Source organism: Bufo bufo, chromosome 5 (genome assembly GCF_905171765.1).
Source record: "Bufo bufo chromosome 5, aBufBuf1.1, whole genome shotgun sequence".
NCBI lineage: Eukaryota > Metazoa > Chordata > Amphibia > Anura > Bufonidae > Bufo > Bufo bufo.
Window position 1 is genome coordinate 390,944,765 of NC_053393.1, and position 22,687 is coordinate 390,967,451.

The 22,687-nt window shown below is 47.9% G+C and overlaps 1 protein-coding gene across 1 annotated transcript in view; it reads left to right on the top strand.

Annotated features, from left to right (window-relative positions):
* The window catches only part of NUP153 (nucleoporin 153), an 87,455-nt gene extending 65,266 nt beyond the window's left edge, over positions 1-22,189 (top strand). Inside the window, exons 18-22 of the mRNA XM_040432715.1 lie at positions 60-842; positions 12,076-12,807; positions 15,984-16,241; positions 16,905-17,058; positions 21,060-22,189. Of these exons, the coding sequence (XP_040288649.1) occupies positions 60-842; positions 12,076-12,807; positions 15,984-16,241; positions 16,905-17,058; positions 21,060-21,132 (2,000 nt within the window). The 3' untranslated portion in view covers positions 21,133-22,189. The remainder of the gene's footprint in view (positions 1-59; positions 843-12,075; positions 12,808-15,983; positions 16,242-16,904; positions 17,059-21,059) is intronic.
* Positions 22,190-22,687: the final 498 nt, after the last annotated feature.

Here is a 22,687-nt window from a genome sequence, read left to right on the forward strand (position 1 = left end):
AATGAGTACTCTTTGGTGTAGGGTTTTGTTTTTAAATAATTTATTTATTTTTCTCGTAGGATTTGGTACATCTGGTTTGAGTGAATCCACACTTCCGACCGTTAAGTTTGGGTTACCATCATCTAGCTACTCTGGAGAACTTAAGTCAAGTGCCTCCACGGACTCTTTAACATCTGCTTCAGGTGGATTTTCTTTCCCGAAATTTTCTGGAGAGATTAAGTTTGGTATAAGTTCTTCCTCTTCTAAGTCAACAGAGGAAAAGAAAGATACAGGCTTTAAATTTGGGACAGCAACGGAAGAGAAGAAAGAAACCGGATTTACATTTGGGACCTCTAGTTCTACCAACAGTTCAAGTTCAACATCAAACTTATTTTGCTTTGGCAAGCCTGCCGAAAAGGACGCTACTGCTAAACCAGGCGATACTCCATTTGGGTCTGCACCCAGTGCATTGTCTTCTGCCCTTAAACCAGACGCTTCAGAAGGTCTTACTTCTAATGAGAAATCTAATTTGACAGTGTCTTTTGGCTTCAAGGAGCCGGAAGAGAAGGAGACTCCTGTGTCAAGTGGCTTTACTTTTGGTAAAACAGAGCAAAAAGAGACGTCTTCTTTTGTTTTTGGGAAAAAAGATGAGAAATCTGAAATTAGCACAACAGCATCCGTTTTTGGATCAAAGAATGAGGGGGAACAGCCAAAGCCATTTTTGTTTGGCAAGCCGGAAGCAGCCAAAGCTGATGCTCCATCGGTCTCTTTTAGTTTTGGTGTGCCTAACACTGCAGAGAAGAAGGATGCAGATCAGGCCGCAAAACCAGTTTTTTCTTTTGGCCTTCCTACTCAAACCACAGGTAACTGCTAACTTCTGACATTCGACCAACCTACACTCCCACTCTGCTTTTTAATAGTTTTACACTCCATAATTTAAAAAGTATATACCCTGTATAAGGTGTCGGTGTCAAAAATGCACACCCCCCTCCCCCCCCCGGACATGCATGACAAGGGGCGAGGCTTCCCATTAAAGAGGGGCTTAAGTTGTGCCATCTTGCGCCAAAATGATCTTAGTTCTGTTATAAAAATCTGGTACAGAGTCTGAGAAAAGAGTCTATCCCTGCCCCAGATTTATCATCCAGCCTGAGCCACAGTGATAGATCAGGTACAGGTCTAGACAGCCTGTGTAAGCTTACGCCGTCTGTAAGATTCGAAAATCTGGACCCTTGTCCAACCTTACCCCTCTGGTCTTAAAGGGGTTCTCCGATAATTAAGAAAATGAAAATACTTAAATATTACTTTATTATAAATATATTCCCAAGCACCTTTTATTAGTTATAATGGATCATTTTATCAGGGGAGCAATCATTAGGAAAAACCAAATGGCCTCTGTCCTATTAGTACACACAAAACCTGTCCTAATCACACAGCAGCACAAGTTACTTCACAACACTGAGGTAAAGAGCTGCCTCATCCTCCTCCTACTTGTCAGGGATTATGATCCTGAATACAGTTTAAAGGGAATCTGTCACCAGAATCATCACCATTAACCTCTTAAGGACACATGACGTACCGGTACGTCATGATGTCCTGGTACTTAAGGACACATGACGTACCGGTACGTCATGTGGTGTTCCGATCACTGCTGCCCGGCCGGCAGTGATCGGAACCCGGTGCCTGCTCAAATCATTGAGCAGGCACCTAGGCTAAATGCGCGGGGGGGTCCCGTGACCCCCCCATGTCGGCGATCGCGGCAAACCGCAGGTCAATTCAGACCTGCGGTTTGCTGCGATTTCTGCAGTTTCTGGTCCCCGCGGTCCCTGACCGCGGGGATCAGAAACTTGCTGTGCCTAAAAAAAGTTTTATTCACCCCCCCCTGCACCCCCGAATGATTTTTATGTTGGCGGGAGGTGCAGGGGGAGGGTTGCGGGCGGTGCGGCAGGCGGGATCGCGATCCCCCGCCCGCCTCCCCTTGAAAATTCATTGGTGTTCAGTGGGGATACCAGGGTGCCACCACATTGCTGGCACCCTGGTATAAACGGCTGACATCTGCGATGCGATGTCAGCCGTTTAACCCTTTCCATACAGCGGTCCGTACGGACCGCTGTATGTAAAAGGTTAACAGCGCAGGGAGCTCCCTCCCTCTCCCATCGGGGGGCTGCTGTGCCTTTGCAGCCCCCCGATGGGGAGGGAGAGAGCCCCCCGAGAGATCCCCTCCTTACCCTTCCCCGTCTGCGAAGTTCTGAGCAGACGGGGAAGGTTCCCATGGCAACAGGACGCCTCTCAGGCGTCCTGCTGTCCATGGTGCTGAACAGATCTGTGCTGAAAGGCATAGATCTGTTCAGTGTAAGTAAAATACAGTGCAGTACAATATATATTGTTCTGTACTGTATTATACAGACATCAGACCCACTGGATCTTCAAGAACAAAGTGAATAAAAGTGAAAAAAAAGTGAATAAAAGTGAAAAAAAAGTAAAAATCAAAAAACACATTTATCACTGATAAAAAATGAAAAAAATAAAATTCCCTACACATGTTTGGTATCGCCGCGTCCGTAACGACCTGATCTATAAAACGGTCATGTTACTTTACCCGAACGGTGAACACCATAAAAATAAAAAATAAAAAACTATGATGAAATTGAAATTTTGCCCACCTTACTTCCCAAAAAAGGTGGTAAAAGTGATCAAAAAAGTCGCATGTACGCCAAAATTGTAACAATCAAACCGTCATCTCATCCCGCAAAAATCATACCCTACCCAAGATAATCGCCCAAAAACTGAAAATACTATGGCTCTTAGACTATGGAGACACTAAAACATCATTTTTTTTGTTTCAAAAATGAAATCATTGTGTAAAACTTACATAAATAAAAAAAAAGTATACATATTAGGTATCGCCGCGTCCGTATCGCCCGGCTCTATAAAAATATCACATGATCTAACCCCTCAGATGACCACCGTAAAAAAATAAAAATAAAAACGGTGTAAAAAAAGCCATTTTTTGTCATCTTACGTCACAAAAAGTGTAATAGCAAGCAATCAAAAAGTCATATGCACCCCAAAATAGATGCCAATCAAACCGTCATCTCATCCCGCAAAAAATGAGTCCCTACTTAAGATAATCGCCCAAAAACTGAAAAAACTATGGCTCTTAGACTATGGAGACACTAAAACATTTTTTTGGTTTTAAAAATGAAATCATTGTGAAAAACTTACATAAATAAAAAAAATTGTATACATATTAGGTATCGCCGCATCCGTGACAACCTGCTCTATAAAATTACCACATGATCTAACCTGTCAGATGAATGTTGTAAATAACAAAAAAAAAAACGGTGCCAAAAAAGCTATTTCTTGTTACCTTGCCGCACAAAAAGTGTAATATAGAGCAACCAAAAATCATATGTACCCTAAACTAGTACCAACAAAACTGCCACCCTATCCCGTAGTTTCTAAAATGGGGTCACTTTTTTGGAGTTTCTAACCTAGGGGTGCATCAGGGGGGCTTCAAATGGGACATGGTGTAAAAAAAAACAGTCCAGCAAAACCTGCCTTCCAAAAACCGTATGGCATTCCATTCCTTCTGCGCCCTGCCGTGTGCCCGTACAGCAGTTTACGACCACATATGGGGTGTTTCTGTAAACTACAGAATTAGGGCCATAAATAATGAGTTTTGTTTGGCTGTTAACCCTTGCTTTGTAACTGGAAAAAAAAATTTCTCGCCCATATTCCTTGGGGGACACAGGAAACCATGGGTATAGCTCTGCTCCCTAGGAGGCGTGACACTAAGCGAAAGCTGTAAGCCCCTCCTCCATCAGCTATACCCTTCAGCCTGGAGAAGAGACTGCCAGTTTTTTGCTTAGTGTCCAAGGAGGCAAGACACCCCCTGCTTATGCAGGGTTGTTATCCTATGATTTTTATTTTTACGTATTTGTTGTTTTTAACTCGGTTTTTTTCTACCTACAGGGACAACAGAGGCGCATTAGACCCCTCTGTTTCTCCCGGGGTTGAGTTGCGCCAGTGCCGGTAATTCCGCACTGCCGCCTCCCCCACAGAAGACAAGGTGGACCAGGGCAGCCTCGCTCCCCTGCGTCCCGCCAGCTCAGGGTCGCCCGCACGCCAAGTCCCTCCCCCGGCTTCCTGCCACCGCGGTGCCAGGAGCTGAAGGGGCGACCCCCGCTGGATGGACTGAGGGCGAAGACAGCGTATGGTGAGAGTGGCTGCTCCAGCCTCCCCTTCCTCCCTCCCACCGCTGCTACCAACTTGGCCACTGTTACATGGCCACTGCTACAATCCCGGACAACCCCCCCCCCCCCCCCCCGCATATCGGGACGTTACCGGGCTTAGTTGGAGGGCAGTTTATCTGGGCAAGTCCTAGAACGCTGCCTTACAGGGGACGGCTGCAGACTTGCAAGCCGTCTGCTACATCTAGGCGCGGTGGGTGCCGTTTTCCTGGCATGAACGGCGCCATGTCATGGCCGGCACTTCAACATCCTTGGGGGTTAAAATCATTTTGCCGCGCGCGCGCGGCTCTGCTTCGGCTTCAGCGCGGCAGAGGGGGGGCGGAGCTTCCTTACACATTCAGCTCCGTGCTGCTGCGCTCCGCTACTTCCGGGTTCATCTCTCTGCCGTGCGATCCTGAAGCCATTCAGCTCCGTGCCGCTGCCTCTCCTCCACAGCCTCCTCAGTCTGTTCCCCATTACAGCTGCCGCTTGTATCTCCGGGTCTGGTAGGACTGTTTAACCCCCTCCGTGCCACAGTACTGTTGCTTGGTTCTCACTTTTAAGTGCAACATCTTTCCACCATGTCAGACCCTTCTGCAGCCGCCAAGCCATGGTACCATGCCTGTACTGCTTGTAGGGAACCCTTTCCCCGGGGGCAGTCTGATCCGCACTGTACTGCATGCCGAGCTCCACCGCAGCCTCAGTCGCCCGCTGTGTCGCTCCCTGCTTCCTCTGACCCGCCTGACTGGGCTAGATCCCTGTCCCAGGCCGTGGAAAGCCTCACTCATGTCGTGGGCCGCCTAATAGACAGGCCACCTACCCCGCAGGACGCCACTCTGACTGTCGCGCCCTCCGGGTCCACTGCTTCTGCCGCTGCAGCGGGTTCACCCTCTCCTAGTGACCCCTCCCGAGCTAGGCACTCTCAGAAGCGTATTAGAGTAGAGCGAGCCTCCTCCTCGGATGCCTCCCTCTCCCCGCCACGCGTGCGCACCCAGACGAGCCTCTCCTCTCCAAAGGATTCGCTCTCTGAAGGTGAATTGGCGGCTTCAGATTTGGAAATGGACTCGGCCCTGCCGTCCAAGCTAGCCTCAGCGATGGGTCAACTCATCTCTGATATACGTGACACCTTTAAGGTGCAGGATGACCCCCCTAGCTCGGACGCAGCTAGCGTCTTCTTTATCAGACCCAGGCAGGCCTCAAAAGTCTTTCCAATCCACTCTGATTTCTCCTCCGTGGTGTCTAAGGCTTGGGCTCGCCCGGACGCCCGTTTTGTCAACCCAAAGAAGCTGGACATTTGCTATCCTTTTCCAGCCGATGTCGTGGCCACATGGTCTTCCCCACCCAAGGTGGACCCCCCTGTGGCCCGGCTGTCAAAGAACACGGCCATCCCTGTTCCCGACGGGTCCTCTCTTCAGTCAGCGGAGGACCGTCGCATGGAGACCCTGTCCAAGGGCATTTTTGCTGCCTCCGGTTCTGCCCTCAGACCGGTTTTTGCCTCTGCTTGGGCAGGGAAAGCAATCTCTGCTTGGGGTACACAGCTGGAACAGGAGTTGGACTCGGACATCCCCATCCAGGACCTACGTTCCTTGGCCCAGCTTATTATTCGGGCCGGGAATTTTGTCTGTGAGGCCTCCCTTGATGCGGGAGCCCTTATTGCACGCTCCTCCGCCCTGGCAGTTGCCGTCAGGAGGGAGCTCTGGCTGAAGGTCTGGAAAGCGGACGCTGCCTCCAAACGTTCCTTGGCGGGGCTACCGTTTGCGGGTTCCCGCCTTTTCGGGGTCCGCTTAGACGAACTTATTTCAGAGGCCACGGGTGGTAAAAGCACCCATCTTCCTCAACCCCAAGCCAGGGGCGCCCCCCGCGGACGCCCTGGTGCGTCTCGTTTTCGGTCCTCCCGCAGGGCCTCTGGGGCTCCCACCACAGCTGCCGCTTCGGCTCCTCCCCAGGACAAGCGTAGGAAGCCGTTTTTTCGGGCGCAGCCCTCCTGGCGCAAGCCGCAGGCTGCCCGCACACCCGCAGCAAAACAGTCCTCTGCCTGAAGGCGCGCCCCCACCCACCCGGGTGGGGGGCCGGCAAGGACGTCTGGATGGCTCACGTCTCGGACGCCTGGGCCCTCGAAATTGTGTCCTCCGGATACAAAATCGAATTTGCATCCTTCCCTCCGGATCGGTTCTTTCGCTCCCGCCCCACGCGAGACCCGAAAGACGCGGCTGCGTTCTCCGCGGCCGTTCAAGCCTTACTGGACAGGGGGGTGATTACCCCCGTTCCTCTAGAGGAAAGATTCCAAGGGTTCTACTCGAACCTCTTTGTAGTTCCCAAGAAGGGAGGTTCGGTGCGGCCCATTTTGGACCTCAAAAAGCTCAACCGTTTTCTCCTCCTTCGACGGTTTCGGATGGAGTCCCTCCGCTCCGCGGTGGCTTCCCTGGAGCAGGGAGATTTCATGTCTTCCATCGATATACAGGATGCCTACCTCCATGTTCCGGTATCCCAGTGTCACCATCGCTTCCTTCGATTCGCCGTGGGGGACCTCCACTTCCAATTTGTCGCCCTTCCCTTTGGACTGGCAACAGCCCCCCGGGTGTTCACCAAGGTCCTGGCCCCGGTTTTAGCCTTACTCCGTTCCAGGGGTGTTTTTCTGCTACCGTACTTGGACGATATCCTCATCAAGGCTCCGTCCCTTTCTCAAGCGGTTGCCAGCGTGGATCTCACTCTAGAGACTCTGGCGAGGTTCGGTTGGGTCATCAACTTCCCCAAGTCCTCCCTTCCCCCCTCCAGACAACTCGTCTTCCTGGGGATGCTTTTAGACACGGGAGCGGCGGAGGTACGTCTTCCCTCGGAAAAACGTCTGATCCTCCGTGGGGCGGTTCGGGGTCTCCTTCTCCACCGTCGACCGTCCTTCCGCTTCTGCATGCGGGTACTGGGGCAGATGGTTGCCTGTTTCGAGGCGATCCCATTTGCGCAGTTTCACTCCCGCCCTCTCCAACGGGCGATCCTCTCCTCCTGGGACAAATCGCCGCAGTCTCTGGATCATCCCTTCCATCTTTCGCCTCCGGTGCGGTCATCTCTCCGCTGGTGGTTACAGTCCCCTCTTCTGGGCAGGTCCTTTCTGCCACTCAACTGGTTGGTGGTTACAACCGATGCCAGTCTCTCGGGCTGGGGAGGCGTGTTTCCTCCCCGATCCGTCCAGGGCATTTGGTCTCCATCGGAGTCCAAACTCTCGATCAATGTCCTGGAACTGAGAGCGGCCCTTCTGTCTCTACGACACTGGACTCATCTGCTGAAGGGTCATCCAGTTCGTGTACAATCAGACAACGCCACGGCCGTGGCGTACATAAACCACCAGGGGGGCACTCGCAGCGCTGCAGCGATGCGGGAGGTCACCAGCATTCTCCGTTGGGCGGAAGCCCACGTCCCGGCCCTATCTGCAATTTTTATTCCAGGGGTGGACAATTGGGCGGCGGACTTCCTCAGTCGCACCACCGTCGACCCCGGCGAGTGGTCTCTTCACCCGGAGGTATTCGAGGCCATTTGCCTTCGTTGGGGCATTCCGGACGTGGACCTCATGGCCTCAAAATTCAATCACAAGGTCCCCGCCTATCTGTCCAGGGCCAGGGATCCGGGAGCTTGCGGAGCCGACGCCCTCGTTCTTCCTTGGCGAGGCTTCGCGCGCCCATACATATTCCCTCCCATCCCTCTCCTACCCAAGGTCCTTCGGAAGATCGCGGCGGAAGGCGTCTCGGTGATTCTGGTCGCTCCGGACTGGCCCCGCCGGTCTTGGTATGCCGACCTCATGCTGCTCCTGGCAGACGCGCCCTGGCCACTGCCCGCCAGGGAAGATCTTCTCTCTCAGGGACCGATCTTCCACCCGCGTTTAGGGTCCCTACGTTTGACGGCGTGGTTGTTGAGACCACCATCCTGACACGTAGGGGCTTTTCTGCGGACGTCGTCCGCACCATGATCCGCGCACGTAAGCCGTCCTCTTCTAGGATCTATTATAGGACCTGGAGGACTTTTTTGGGGTTCTGTGCCGATCTGGGGATTCCTCCGCTCCGCTTTTCTCTCCCCACCGTTTTGTCCTTCCTGCAGAGCGGACTGGCCCAAGGTCTAGGCCTTAGTTCTTTGAAGGGTCAGGTATCTGCGCTGTCCATTTTGTTTCAGCGCCCTCTGGCCCCCCTTGGTCCTGTCAAGACCTTCCTTCAGGGCGTGGCTCACGCGGTTCCCCCGTATCGCCCTCCGGTACCGCCCTGGGACCTGAACCTGGTTCTCTCAGCGCTCCAGGCTTCTCCTTTCGAGCCTCTGCGGACGGTTTCCTGGCGACTTCTGTCCTGCAAGGTTATTTTCCTTGTAGCCATCACCTCTCTTCGGAGGGTGTCCGAATTGGCTGCACTCTCCTGTCTGGAACCTTTCCTAGTGTTCCACCAGGACAAGGTGGTTCTTCGTCCGGTCCCTTCCTTCCTTCCTAAGGTGGTCTCCGCCTTTCATCTGAACGAGGACATCGTTCTCCCCTCTTTGTGTCCTTCCCCTTCCCATCCGCGGGAGAGGAAGCTTCATCGCCTGGACGTTGTCAGGGCGCTCAAGATTTACCTGGAAGTAACCAGCTCTTTCAGGCATACTGACTCGCTCTTTGTGGTTCCGGAAGGGTCGCGCAGAGGGATGGCGGCATCCAAAGTTGCTATCGCTCGTTTTGTCAAGATGGCTGTTACTGAGGCTTATCTCGCCAAGGGCAGGGTTCCTCCCCTTGGTGTTACCGCTCACTCCACTAGAGCGGTCGGGGCTTCCTGGGCTCAGAGAAATCGGGCTTCTTCGGAGCAGATTTGCAAGGCGGCCACTTGGTCCTCCTTGCACACCTTCACCAAGTTCTACAGGGTGCATACTCATGCGTCGGCTGACGCTGCTTTAGGCCGTCTGGTGTTGCAGGCGGCAGTTGATTGATGCCTCTGGTGTTGGTTGAGTTTGTTCTGGTCCCTCCCTTCTGGGACTGCTCTGGAACGTCCCATGGTTTCCTGTGTCCCCCAAGGAATATGGGCGAGAAAAGGAGACTTTTGTATTACTTACCAGTAAAGTCTCTTTCTCGCTCTTCCTTGGGGGACACAGCACCCGCCCTTCATTGGGTTACAGTTGTGGTTCCGGCTTGGTTGCCCCCGTTGGGGCTCGACAGTTCTTTTTCCGGTTGGTGGTTATCTTTCACTACTTGGACACGCAACTGGCAGTCTCTTCTCCAGGCTGAAGGGTATAGCTGATGGAGGAGGGGCTTACAGCTTTCGCTTAGTGTCACGCCTCCTAGGGAGCAGAGCTATACCCATGGTTTCCTGTGTCCCCCAAGGAAGAGCGAGAAAGAGACTTTACTGGTAAGTAATACAAAAGTCTCCTTATTAAAATGGAAAATCTGCCAAAAAAGTGAAATTTTGAAATTGTATCTCTATTTTCCATTAAATCTTGTGCAACACCTAAAGGGTTAACAAAGTTTGTAAAATCAGTTTTGAATACCTTGAGGGGTGTAGTTTCTTAGATGGGGTCACTTTTATGGAGTTTCTACTCTAGGGGTGCATCAGGGGGGCTTCAAATGGGACATGGTGCCAAAAAAACAGTCCAGCAAAATCAGCCCTCCAAAAACCAAACGGCGCACCTTTCACTCTACGCCCCGCTGTGTGCCCGTACAGTAGTTTACGGCCACATATTGGGTGTTTCTGTAAACAGCAGAGTCAGGGCAATAAAGATACAGTCTTGTTTGGCTGTTAACCCTTGCTTTGTTAGTGGAAAAAATGGGTTAAAATGGAAAATTAGGCAAAAAAATGAAATTCTCAAATTTCATCGCCATTTGCCAATAACTCTTGAGCAACACCTAAAGGGTTAACGATGTATGTAAAATCAGTTTTGAATACCTTGAGGGGTGTAGTTTCTTAGATGGGGTCATTTTTGGGTGGTTTCTATAATGTAAGCCTCGCAAAGTGACTTGAGACCTGAACTGGTCCCTAAAAATTGAGTTTTTGTAAATTTCTGAAAAATTTCAAAATTTGCTTCTAAACTTCTAAGCCTTATAACATCCCCAAAAAATAAAATATCATTCCCAAAACAATTCAAACATGAAGTAGACATATGGGGAATGTAAAGTCATCACAATTTTTGGGGGTATTACTATGTATTACAGAAGTAGAGAAACTGAAACTTTGAAATTTGCTAATTTTTCCAAATTTTTGTTAAATTAGGTATTTTTTGGTGCAAAAAAAATTATTTTTTTTACTCCATTTTACCAGTGTCATGAAGTACAATATGTGACGAAAAAACAATCTCAGAACGGCCTGGATAAGTCAAAGCGTTTTAAAGTTATCAGCACTTAAAGGGACTCTGGTCAGATTTTCAAAAAATGGCCTGGTCCTAAGGTGTAAAAAGGCTGTGTCCTTAAGGGGTTAAACTAAAACTATTGTCTTGTAGCACTTACTACCTCCTTTCCAGACATGTTTTTCTTTCCTTGCTGCTTGGTTTCTATCTCGAAAAAATCCACTTTATTCCTTATGCAAATGAGGCAGTAAGGTGCCCAGAGGGGCGTTATTTTTGTTCAAAGGCTCCCAGGAACACCCCCATTGAGTGCCCAGGCACGCCTCTCCTCGGCTCATACTCTACGCCCCCAGCAGCACAGTTGTCCCCCCCCCCCCCCCCTCCTATCACTAACCGCAGATAACCCTGCCCACCCTTGCTTTCAGCGCCGATGACAAATCTTGCTTTCAGCGCCTATGACAAATCTCGCTGCGCTTCTCTTCCAGCAGAGGATGAAACAGTCACTGGGCTCGGCGCATGCCCGGTAAAACATTTGAGGCTGATTCCCTCAGTTGAACCGGAAGAGTGGAGGCACAGGCAGTGTTCAGAACTGAGGGCATCAGCCTCAAATGTTTTACTGGGCATGCGCCGAGCCCAGTTACGGTTTCATCCCCTGCTGGAAGAGAAGAAGCGCAGCGAGATTTGTCGGCAGCGCTGAAAGCAAGGGTGGGCGGGGTTATCTGCTGTTGGTGATATGAAGGCGGGGGGGGGGGGGGGCAACGGCGCTGCTGGGGGCGTAGTGTATGAGCCGAGGAGAGGCGTGCTTGGGTTCTGCTGGAGGGCGGGCCTGGGCACTCAATGGGGGTGTTCCTGGGAGCCTTTGAACAAAAATAACGCCCCTCTGGGCACCTTACTGCCTCATTTGCATAAGGAATAAAGTGGATTTTTTCGAGATAGAAACCAAGCAGCAAGGAAAGAAAAACACGTCTGGAAAGGAGGTAGTAAGTGCTACAAGACAATAGTTTTAGTTTAATGGTGATGATTCTGGTGATTCCCTTTAATAAAATCTTCAGCTGAATCTCTGGGAATGGAGTTTATGCTGCTCTGAAGTAACTTGTCCTTTTGTGTGATTAGGTCAGGTTAGGACGGTGGCCTTTTTGTTTCTCCTAATGATTGCTCCCTAGACAAAACGATCCATTATAACTAATGAAAGGTTTTTGGGAAAATATTTATAATAAAGTAACATTTAAGTATTTTCATTTTCTTAATTCCCGGAGAACCCCTTTAACACCCCCACAGCCACTGAGAAGGGTTTCCGGTCCGTGCCTCCGCAGCACGAAGTTCACACCTGCTGTTTGCAGTCTGCAACACGGGCTCGATGACCATACGGTTGTGTGAATGGGCCCTTAAGCAGAATATTCTGCAATATGATCAGCCATGCATGTATTCTATGGTTAGCCCATTCAAGATAGATGGCTTTTCAGGGAATTCCCTAATACAACGATACTGTATCCCTAATATTATGCGCCAAATCATAGTTTGATCAGAGTTGAACTAAGCTTTCTCATTTTTTTTTATTTTTTTTTCCCCTTTCTTTCTTTCCCCTATTTAGTAAACACAGGAGCCACAAAAGTATTTGGACTTGGATTTCAGAGTAATGGATCCTCTACCACAACTCAGCCAAGCAGTATTGGAAGTTCTGGCAGTGCGTTTGGCAGTGTGCAGCAGCCTAGCACCCAGACAAGCACCAGTGGCATATTTGGAAGTTCTGTGCTGTCTAACAGTACATCTGCTCCCAGTGGCTTTGGCTCCTCTGCTCCAGCTAGTGCTCCCCCCAGCACTGGGTTTAGCACATCTGCAGCATTACCAGCTCCCACTGGCTCTACCAGTCTGCTAAGTAGTGCAACAGCTTTGAACACACCAGCAAATTCCAGCACGATATTTGGAAGTGCAGCTCCTTCCATTGCTGCTTCTAGCTCCAGCAGTGTGTTTGGCAGCGCCGCCCCTGTAAATACAACTAGTGCAAGCAGTGTATTTGGAGCTTCCACAAACACGTCGGCAAGTTCTAGCAGTTTGTTTGGCAATTCAAATGCATCCTCCAACTCTTCAGCCACGCCCTTCGTTTTTGGACAACCTGCCACCACAGCGAACACCTCCATGTTTGGCAATCCGAATGAATCGAAGTCTACTTTTGTTTTCTCTGGCCAGGAAAGTCAACCAGTGGTGACCTCTACAAGCACCGCTCCGGCTGCTGCATCACCTTTTGTCTTTGGAGCAAATGCTCAAAGTACCCCAGCAGCCCCAAGCTTCAACTTCACAGGAGCAAACACGTCAAATGTACAAGGTAAGTTCTTTATTACGCTGTGTTCTCTTGAGGTCTCCTTTAATTAGAAGAACGATCCAGTCTTCAGATTTCAGTATTTTGGGCCATAAAGGAATTTTTATTTTTTTTAAAACATGGGTCTTCTGTGTTAAAAAAATTAATATAGTATGTTAGGGGGCACCCACTGCCGTTAAGCCAGTAGCAGTACTCAGTATAGTGTCACATGCAGGGCTCTCGTAATTTCCTATGGTAACTGATTGGTCCTATTACTCCTTTCTCTCAATGTCTTTTTCCGGATGCCCTGCTTGAGCCATCCCCCACTTTAGGCCTCTTTCACACGAGCGAGTTTTCCGCACGGGTGCAATGCGTGACGTGAACGCATTGCACCCGCACTGAATCCGGACCCATTCATTTCTATGGGGCTGTGCACACGAGCAGTGATTTTCACGCATCACTTGTGCGTTGCGTGAAAATAGCAGCATGTTCTATATTGTGCGTTTTTCACGCAACGCAGGCCCCATAGAAGTGAATGGGGCTGCGTGAAAATCGCAAGCATCACGCACGGTTGCTAGGTGATGATCGGGATGGGGACCCGATCATTATTATTTTCCCTTATAACATGGTTATAAGGGAAATAATAGCATTCCTAATACAGAATGCTAGTAAAATAGCGCTGGAGGGGTTAAAAAAAATAAAAATAAATTGAACCCACCTTAATCCACTTGTTCGCGCAGCCCGGCTTCTCTTCTGTCTTCATCTTTGCTGTGCACAGGAAAAGGACCTGTGGTGACGTCTCTACGCTCATCACATGGTCCGTCACATGATCCATCACCATGGTAAAAGATCATGTGATGAGCGCAGTGACATTATCAAAGGTCCTATTCCTCAAAGAAGACGACAGAAGAGATGCCGGCTGCACAAACAAGTGGATTAAGGTGAGTTAAATTATTATATATTTTTTTTTAACCCCTCCAGTCCTATTGTACTATGCATTCTGTATTCAGAATGCTATTATTTTCCCTTATAACCATGTTATAAGGGGAAATAATACAATCTACACATCCTTGAACCCAAACCTGAACTTCAATGAATAAGTTCGGGTCTGGGTACCACATTCAGTTTTTTATCATGCGCGTGCAAAACGCATTGCACCCGTGCGATAAAAACTGAACAACTGAATGCAATCGCAGTCAAAAGTGACTGCAATTGGGTACCTACTCATGCGGGTTTGCCGCAATGCACCCGGGACGCATCCGGACAAAAAACATGACGCCCGTGTGAAAGAGGCCTTAGCCTGCCTTCTAAGCAGGGGGCAACTGCAAACATCATCTCTTGTTTTATTGAACCCTTGTATTACAATGACTGCTGTCAATGAGTTTGAAACAGACGGTAGTCTGAGCTTCCTCCAGCAATGAGAGCTGATCACTAGGGGTGTTATGTGTTTTAATAGCTGATTTCACAGAGCTCTGCTATATAATTTGAGTTAAAATGTGCTCCCGATCAACATAAACAGTACAGACTTCATCCATGTAGATGAAGCTTCTGCGTAAAGACAACTGGTGGTAACACAAATGTGAATAGAACTCATTAAGGCTCCATTCACACGTCCGCAAATGGGTCCGCATCTGTTCCGCAATTTTGCGGAGCGGGTGCGGACCCATTCATTTTCTATGGGGACGGAATGGATGCAGACAGCACAGTGTGCTGTCAGCATCCGCATTTGCGGAGCGCAGCCCCCATCTTCAGGTCCGCAGCTCCGCAAAAGATAGAACATGTCCTATTCTTGTCTGCAGCTTGCGGACAAGAATAGGCATTTCTATAGGGGTGCACCACGGACGTGTGCAACACACCACGGACGTGTGAATGGAACCTAACAGTGTTTTGAACACATGATTACTGTATTATGATTACCGTATTTTTCGCCCTATAAGACACAGTGCGTCTTATGGGGTGCGTCTTATGGGGTGCGTCTTATGGGGGGCGAATGCTGCGACCGTCCGGTGAATATGCTAAGAGGGAGGAGGGGCTGGGGGCCTGCCTCTGTTTCTATAATCGTAGTGGGGCCCGGTGCAGTCACTGTATTCTACTACATCGGGCCCCGCTCTCTGTAGTATACGGTAATCATCTAACTTGTGGCTATTGTTTAAAGTATTCCAATCATCTTAAATCTAGCGCTGTACTACTTACAACTAACTTCTTGGCAGGCAGGAGGCCGGGCGGGTGCTCGTAGCGTAGCCCACTACGCTCACTGCGCATGCGCCGTCCACTTTATGAATGAAGCAGGCTTAGTGAGCTACGCTATGAGCGCCCGCCCGGCCTCCTGACTGCCAAGAAGTTAGTTGTAACTAGTACAGCGCTAGATTTAAGATGACTGGAATACTTTAAACAATAGCCACAAGTTAGATATGATTACCGTATACTACAGTGACCGGGGCCCGGTGTAGTAGAATACAGTGCACCAGGCCCCGCTGCCATTACAGAAACAGATGCCGGCCCCCGTTCACTACACAGGGACACTGTTATGGGGATCTGTGGATGATACATAAGATGCCCCCATAACGGTGCCATCCACAGATGCCCCCATAACGGTGCCATCCACAGATGCCCCCATAACGGTGCCATCCACAGATGCCCCCATAACGGTGCCATCCACAGATGCCCCCATAACGGTGCCATCCACAGATGCCCCCATAACGGTGGTTCAAAACCCACCAAAAGCACACCTTTTTAGTTCAAAATATTTTTTTCTTATTTTCTTCCTCCAAAACCCAGGTGCGTCTTATAGGGCGAAAAATACGGTAGTACTGACAAATAGATTTGTCATTGTTAAACATTTTCTGTCCTCTGGCTTGTAGAGCTTGCATGTAATAGAATACATTGCAGGCTGCATGATCCCGTTCTGTCCTCATTCCAGCAGACCAACTCTCGGACGTCGTCTTCTCATGAAAGCTAATCTGAGTTCAGATCTAAAAAAAAAAATGTATAAAGTAAACCTAAATCAAATAGGATTTATTAATTTTTTTAATCTTGGGTGAGTGCTCATCCTGTGTAAGCTGTAACAGGGCCATATTGAAAATATACATCTCCATTCCTAATTAATCTGAATATGCACAATGGAAATATAGATCGTGGTGGGGGGTTACAGGAGTCTGGATGACAATTACATTTATACGTGTTCTTTTCTTCCCCCTCTTCAGGTACCAACTCCTCTCCCTTTATCTTCGGTGGTGCAGCTGTCCCTGCTGCGACTGCCACCTCTGTTCCAGCATTTGGTAAACCTGCCAGTCAGGCAAATGCCCCCCCAGTCTTCGGCTCCTCGACATCTACTAGTTTGTTTCCCAGTTCTTCTCAGAATGTCCCTGCTTTTGGATCACTGACTAGCAACGTGCAGGCTCCAGTGTTTGGGCAGCAAAGCTCTCAACCTGCTTTTGGATCCAGTGCAGCTCCTGCTAGTGGTACGTGTCCATCTGTGATCGTAATGGTATTAGTGAAAGTGACGCTCCGAGAAAACAGCACAGCGGTGAAACTGTAGGAATTTCTCATTCATTGAGAGACCAACTGTTTTAAAGGCCAGAGAGCAGAGAGCTACTTCCGTAGAAGACTCTGCAGCCCTGGTGGGACTGGTTAATAGGAGTCATAGTAGCATAATATCACCTTGACATGTTGACAGTTCTGTTACTGTGTCTAGAATATTTCAAGGGTTTGTCCCAGCAGGGCTTGTGAAAGGGCGTATACTTACCTGCTGCCCGCACTTAGTTCCAGCTCCATGGATCCCAGGCTGTCTTCACTGCATTTTGGTCCTCCCATGTAAACTTGCCACCCGTGACCCAGCAGTGATGTACCACTTGGGGACACATCGCCTGAGGCCAGTCATTGACTGCAGTTTCACACTTGACTCCCATCCGTGCGGAAAGTTTACACGTGAGGACCAAAAATGCAGTGCAGATGGCTCCACAGTGGGGAGCATGAAAGTGTACTTCCCTTCACAGGTCTTGCTTGGGGGACATGCGCTTCTGTTGACCTTTGTTTCATGGCACTAGGGTTTACGATTTGTCGGTTTCAGTCTCAATGTACCCTCTTCCCTTTTGATCATGTGTTACACGACTCTTTTCTTTCAGGTTCTGGATTTCCGTTTGGGAGCTCAAACTTCAACTTTACAAGTGGGAATTCACCAGGAGTTTTCCAATTTGGTGCAAATTCTGCCCCTGCCCCAGCACAGCCTGCAAACTCTTCATTTGTCTTTAACCAGGCGCCCCCTACATTTAATATGGGGTGAGTATTTGCCATTATGATTTGTGTTCAGGTTTACGGCTCATGCACATTGCCATGCCCGCAAACAGCGGGTCTGCAATACACAGGCACCGGCCATTTGTGCATCGCATCACGGATACGAACCCATTCACTTGAATAGGTCCGCAATGCTGAACGGAGGCACGGAGCTTTACAGAAGCAGTACTTTTGGACCGTCTGATGCGGATCGCAGACCCCATTCAAGTGAATGGGTCCTGCCTCCGTATATGGCGGCGTTACAGTTGGTGCGCATGCATTGCGGACCGCAATTTGCAGTCCACAGGCCTGTCTGGCAACTGTATAGGACATGACATCTGTTGTATATGTTTACTCTCATTGCTATACAGATAGAGGACTGCTTAAAAATCTGACCTTCCTGCCTCAAGTACACACACATTTTACTAACAGATTTCTTTTCATCAGTAGCTCGCCCCCCAGTGGTCTGGTAGCTGTTGTCCCTTCTTTTTAGGTCTACTTAGTCTGACTATTTAGGAAAGGGATTATATTCCTGTATAATAAGGCCTCGTGCACTCAACCATATTTCTCGTGCGCTTCAGATCTGCATTTTTTGCGTATTGCATGCGGACTCCTTCATTACTGTGGTGTTCCAAAAAAAGAAATTTTCCACATCCATGCCCCTTTTATGTTCTGCATACAAAAAAAAATTGAATGCCCATTTTCAGGACAAGAATAGGCATTTTTACAATTGTGTGGGGCGAGGGGAAAGTGAGGGACTTGCATGGCCAATATCTGTGTTTTGCCGATCTGATTTGCGGACCGCAAAACAGATCCGGTCGTGTGCATGAGGCCTAAGGGTGCTGTGACATTTGTAAAGTGTGATCTCAACGAAATCACGGAAAGCTATGCTTTGCATATAGTGTGTTTCTGAGTTTGCTGATATGATTCAGTGTGAACAGTTGTACCTTTTTATAGTGTGGAAGCCTATTTGTTGTCCTATGATCCTCCTAACCCCTTCCTCACCATGTTGTATAAATGTACGGCAGCTAGCGGTATGTTAGTCCCCAGAGCCGACATTCATTTATGGTCCCCCTTATCCGACAGTTGCAGTTAGATTTGCACAGCGTCCAGATCGAGCTTTAACAGTCTCTAGTCCGGATGCCGTCATTTGAATCCGGCAGGTACAGGTCCTGGTAGCTGCAGCCAGACCAGAGGCTGTTAGTTACCTGCAGCACAGGAATATGCACGCCTATCAGTAATAAACACTCTGGTCTGTCTGATGTAAAAAAAATACACACTTTATAACCAACATGCACAAAATGAAATACTCTGTGTGACTCAAACATGTTTTGCATCTGAGTCAGCTGCTGTTACACAGAAGGTAAGTTATGACCACTCCCAACATCCACCATACATGCATGGCAGATGTCTGGTGTTTAAAGATGGCACCCGCTCCAGAGCAGAGCGAGCACCATTGCTAGCAGGTTCATGCTGTTTCATACAGCAGACATCCATGGCTAATGTCTGCGATCGGTGGTAATGCTGGTCGCAGACATTTTACCAGCCCCTCAGATGCCATGGTCAAATGTGACCACGGCATCTAAGAGACCGGAAACCCAGAGGCACACGCTTCTATTGCAGGAAAACCTCCCCTGAGCGGGAACAAACACCTTCCCCATTCTCCGCCCGGAGACAATTCAGGATCGCCCCTTTCCCCAAAATAAAACATTGACCATCATGCATTCGAAAACTCCTGTACTATTAAAATATAAAACTCTGATCCCATACGGTGAATGGTGTAATGGAAATTGCCTAAGGCTACTTTCACACTAGCGTTCGGAGCGGATCCGTCTGATGTTTCATCAGACGGATCCGCTCCTATAATGTAGACGTTCGCATCCGTTCAGAACGGATCCGTCTGCATTAAAACTTAAAATTTTTTCTAAGTATGAAAATAGCCTGTGCGGATCCGTTCAGACTTTACATTGAAAGTCAATGGGGAACGGATCCGCTTGAAGATTGAGCCATATGGTGTCATCTTCAAGCGGATCCGTCCCCATTGACTTACATTGTAAGTCTGGACGGATCCGCTCGCCTCCGCACGGCCAGGCGGACACCCGAACGCTGCAAGCAGCGTTCAGGTGTCCGCTCACTGAGCGGAGGCTGAGCGCTGGCAGGCGGATGCATTCTCAGTGGATCCGCCTCCACTGAGAATGCATTGGGGCCAGACGGATGCGTTCGGGGCCGCTCGTGAGCCCCTTCAAACGGAGCGCACGAGCGGACACCCGAACGCAGGTGTGAAAGTAGCCTAATTGCTGTTTTTTCAACACTTTACCAGAATTATTATTTTTTTTTAAAGTCACACCAAACCTTTAAACAAAAACTACAGATTGTCATGCAAAAAATTATCCCTCAAACATCTCCGTAGACATACAGGTGAAACTCGAAAAATTTGAATATCGTGTAAAGTTCATTTATTTCAGTAATGCAACTTAAAAGGTGAAACTAATATATGAGATAGACTCATTACATGCAAAGCGAGATTTCAAGCCTTTATTTGTTATCATTTGGATGATTATGACTTATAGCTTATGAAACCCCAAAGTCACAATCTCAGGTCCCCTTTGCTCAGAGGATATGGATTAATTAGCTGACTAGAGTGTGACACTTTGAGCCTAGAATATTGAACCTTTTCACAAAATTCTAATTTTAAGCTGCATTAATACAATTCCTTTTAAGTTGCATTACTGAAATAAATGGACTTTTGCACAATATTCTAATTTTCCCGAGTTTCACCTGTAACTATAAAAATTAAGCTTTTATTAAAACTAGTTATAGCTCCAGGAAGGCAGGGAGCAAAAAATGTAAATACGGAAAATTGCTGTCAGGAAGGGGTTAACTCTGGCTTCCAATTTAGTCTAGTCTACCCCAGAATTGGTTTAATTTTCCTCTTCACTAAAGTCTCATTATCTTCTATGTACAGACCAGAGATCGCAATAACTCCTGTACAAGCGTTAGACGCCTGTTTAGGCCATTTTACCCCCTAAAAAAAGTCTTGCGCATATTACTACATGTTGGACTTTTCCTGCCATTCATGAGCACAGGGCGTGCTGTGAACGGCGCAGGCAGCGCAGCAATACTGCTGGTGCCTGAAATATCCAATAACAAAGCCCCGTACAGCAAGGAGCTTTGTTATTGGCCGGGCCATTCAGAACACCGCTCTAAAGACGTTGAGGGATATTTGTGTACCGGTGCGTGATCTTCACGGGGTGGCACCGAGTGGGGTAAGCAGCCTCCTGGTGGGCAGTGGACATTAGTTAATGTTGGATTGGGGTTTCCAAGCCCCTGGGAGGGCTGTAGAGTTAATGCAGAGCAAGCAGTTATAGCCAAGTGATAACCTACAGGGAAGTTAGATACAGTATACTGGACTATAACTTTCTGCTGTGCATTCACTCCAGACCCTCCCAGGGGTTATTAACCCTATCCTGGATGGAGGGGAGTTCTGGTATTGACACCGCTTGTGACGACTCCTGGTTTTGGCTAACCATCTATGATGGAATCACTGATCGAACACTGACTGTGAATTTTGACTTAGGGCTCATGCAGACGAACAGTTGCCACCCGTTCCATGCATTGGGGATGGTAAATTGTGGTCCCCAGTGCATGGGCACGGTCCATGTGGGTGGCGCTGACAAAAACATACTTATTAAACTTGAGTCTCCGTGATCCTGCTACGTGGTTCCGTGCCTCCATTCCGCACCTTCCTGATTGCTGATCCATTTAAGTGAATGGGTCTGGATCCGTGATGCTGTGCACAAAGGGCCGCGGCTCCTATATTGCGGACCTGCTGTTTGCGGGCAACAATACGGGCACCGGTCAATAGCTGCGTGTATAAGCCCTTAGAATGCAGAATTCCAAAAGGTGAAATTTTGCTGAAAACATGGTCAGTCATGAAAGCAGTAAAGGTATTTTAGGCTGTATGTTGGTAATGTAAGTATTTCAGCTATCTTCTTTATCTCTTCCAGGGCGAATGGACGAACTGCAACCCCTTCTGCAATTTCTAATAGAAAAATAAAGACGGCAAGAAGACGAAAATAGGCTTAAATGTGATAAACCCTCCTGCCCCTTTTTTTTTTTTTTCTTTTTTTTTTTTTTTGGTTAGAAAATAAATACTCTTTAAAAAAAAATGGTGTCCTGCATTGTGCAAATACTGGAGTGTACCTCATGCTGTGCTTAGTGGAAGTCAGATCTGCCCAAAGACTTGCTGAAAGCCCCCGACCCATGTCATCCTTGTAACTAAACATGTGATGGTGAGAAGAATTTTTTTTTGTTTTTTATTTTTATTTTTAAACAAAAAATACTGAATTCTATCAACTTTAGTACCAAACGTGGCATGATCTGGCTATACAAGCAGATATAGCCTGCACAGCGAATGGCTTTTGTATAATACCTCTTTCATCTGCACCACTATTTTACTGACGCTTTGAAATTGTAATTACGAGTTGAGGGGTTCTGTATAGTGTAGAGGAAGACGAAGATGAATGATTTCTATGCCTCGTTTGTGCTGGTGTATGTGTGAAGTTGAGTGTATTGTGCACCAAGACTTTTCTGATAGCTGAAGACTGACTAATGGATGGTCCTTTCCTCGGGATTTGTTAGATACGTAGTTCTTCATCCTATAAATATGCTTCTCCTTCCTCTTTTCCTTTATTCTCCTTATTCTTTTTTCCTCTTTTCCTGTAGTTTTCCTTATTTTATGATATTCATGTAAATATAATTTTGACTTTCTGCATATTTTCCAGCATAATCTAAAAATCTGTGAACTTGAAATTTTAATTTTTTTTTTTGTGCTGCCGCAAATCTTTGTTTAGACTTGTTTCAGATTTTATTATGTAAATCTCATTATTCAAAGTTGCCTAATTCCATACAAATAGTCTTTAAAGAAAATTGGAAATTCTTTAAAGTATTAGGTTATTGGCTTTTCTGATCCATTTTTGTTTGGACCAAAAACCAGTATTGTACAAAGTATTAAGTATATATTTTTATATTTACATAAATGGACTGTGGTGACTTTGGATAATAAGTAAGTTTAATATTAAAGCCATGTTTATTACAGTATAATTAACATGTTAAACCATGGAATAAATGCCATCAATAAAATTATAAAATACAGATGGTTTTAACTCTACAGTGTTTATGCTGTGACTCATATGATTTATTGTGCCGGAAGCTGTTGATGATTATTACAATACAGTAAGCCTGTCAGGAACCCCATTATTCTTATACTTTTCTCATGTGGACAAGTTCTTCCAAATATACATGCAGGATCTGTATGTCCAGGGTGCCGCTGTCTTCACTAGCTCTCATGTAACTGCACAGCCTGATTCTTGGACAGACTTCACCTTCTGCAGCAGATGAGGGGTCTCCTCTCATTTGTACTGGTAGTCAGTAGTGCTGAGGACTGTGCCGCCCCCCGGCACAGTTTGACATAGGTGCTCTGATTTTGCATATTTATGTCTCCGCCCACCGACATCAGAATCGGATATCAGCAGAGGCGAGCACAACAGCCAGGCGGGAAAAGTCTCTCCAACTCCCATACAGAGTTTGGCATGCGAAGAGTGAGAGAGACGAGACCTTAAACATAGAATAGAAC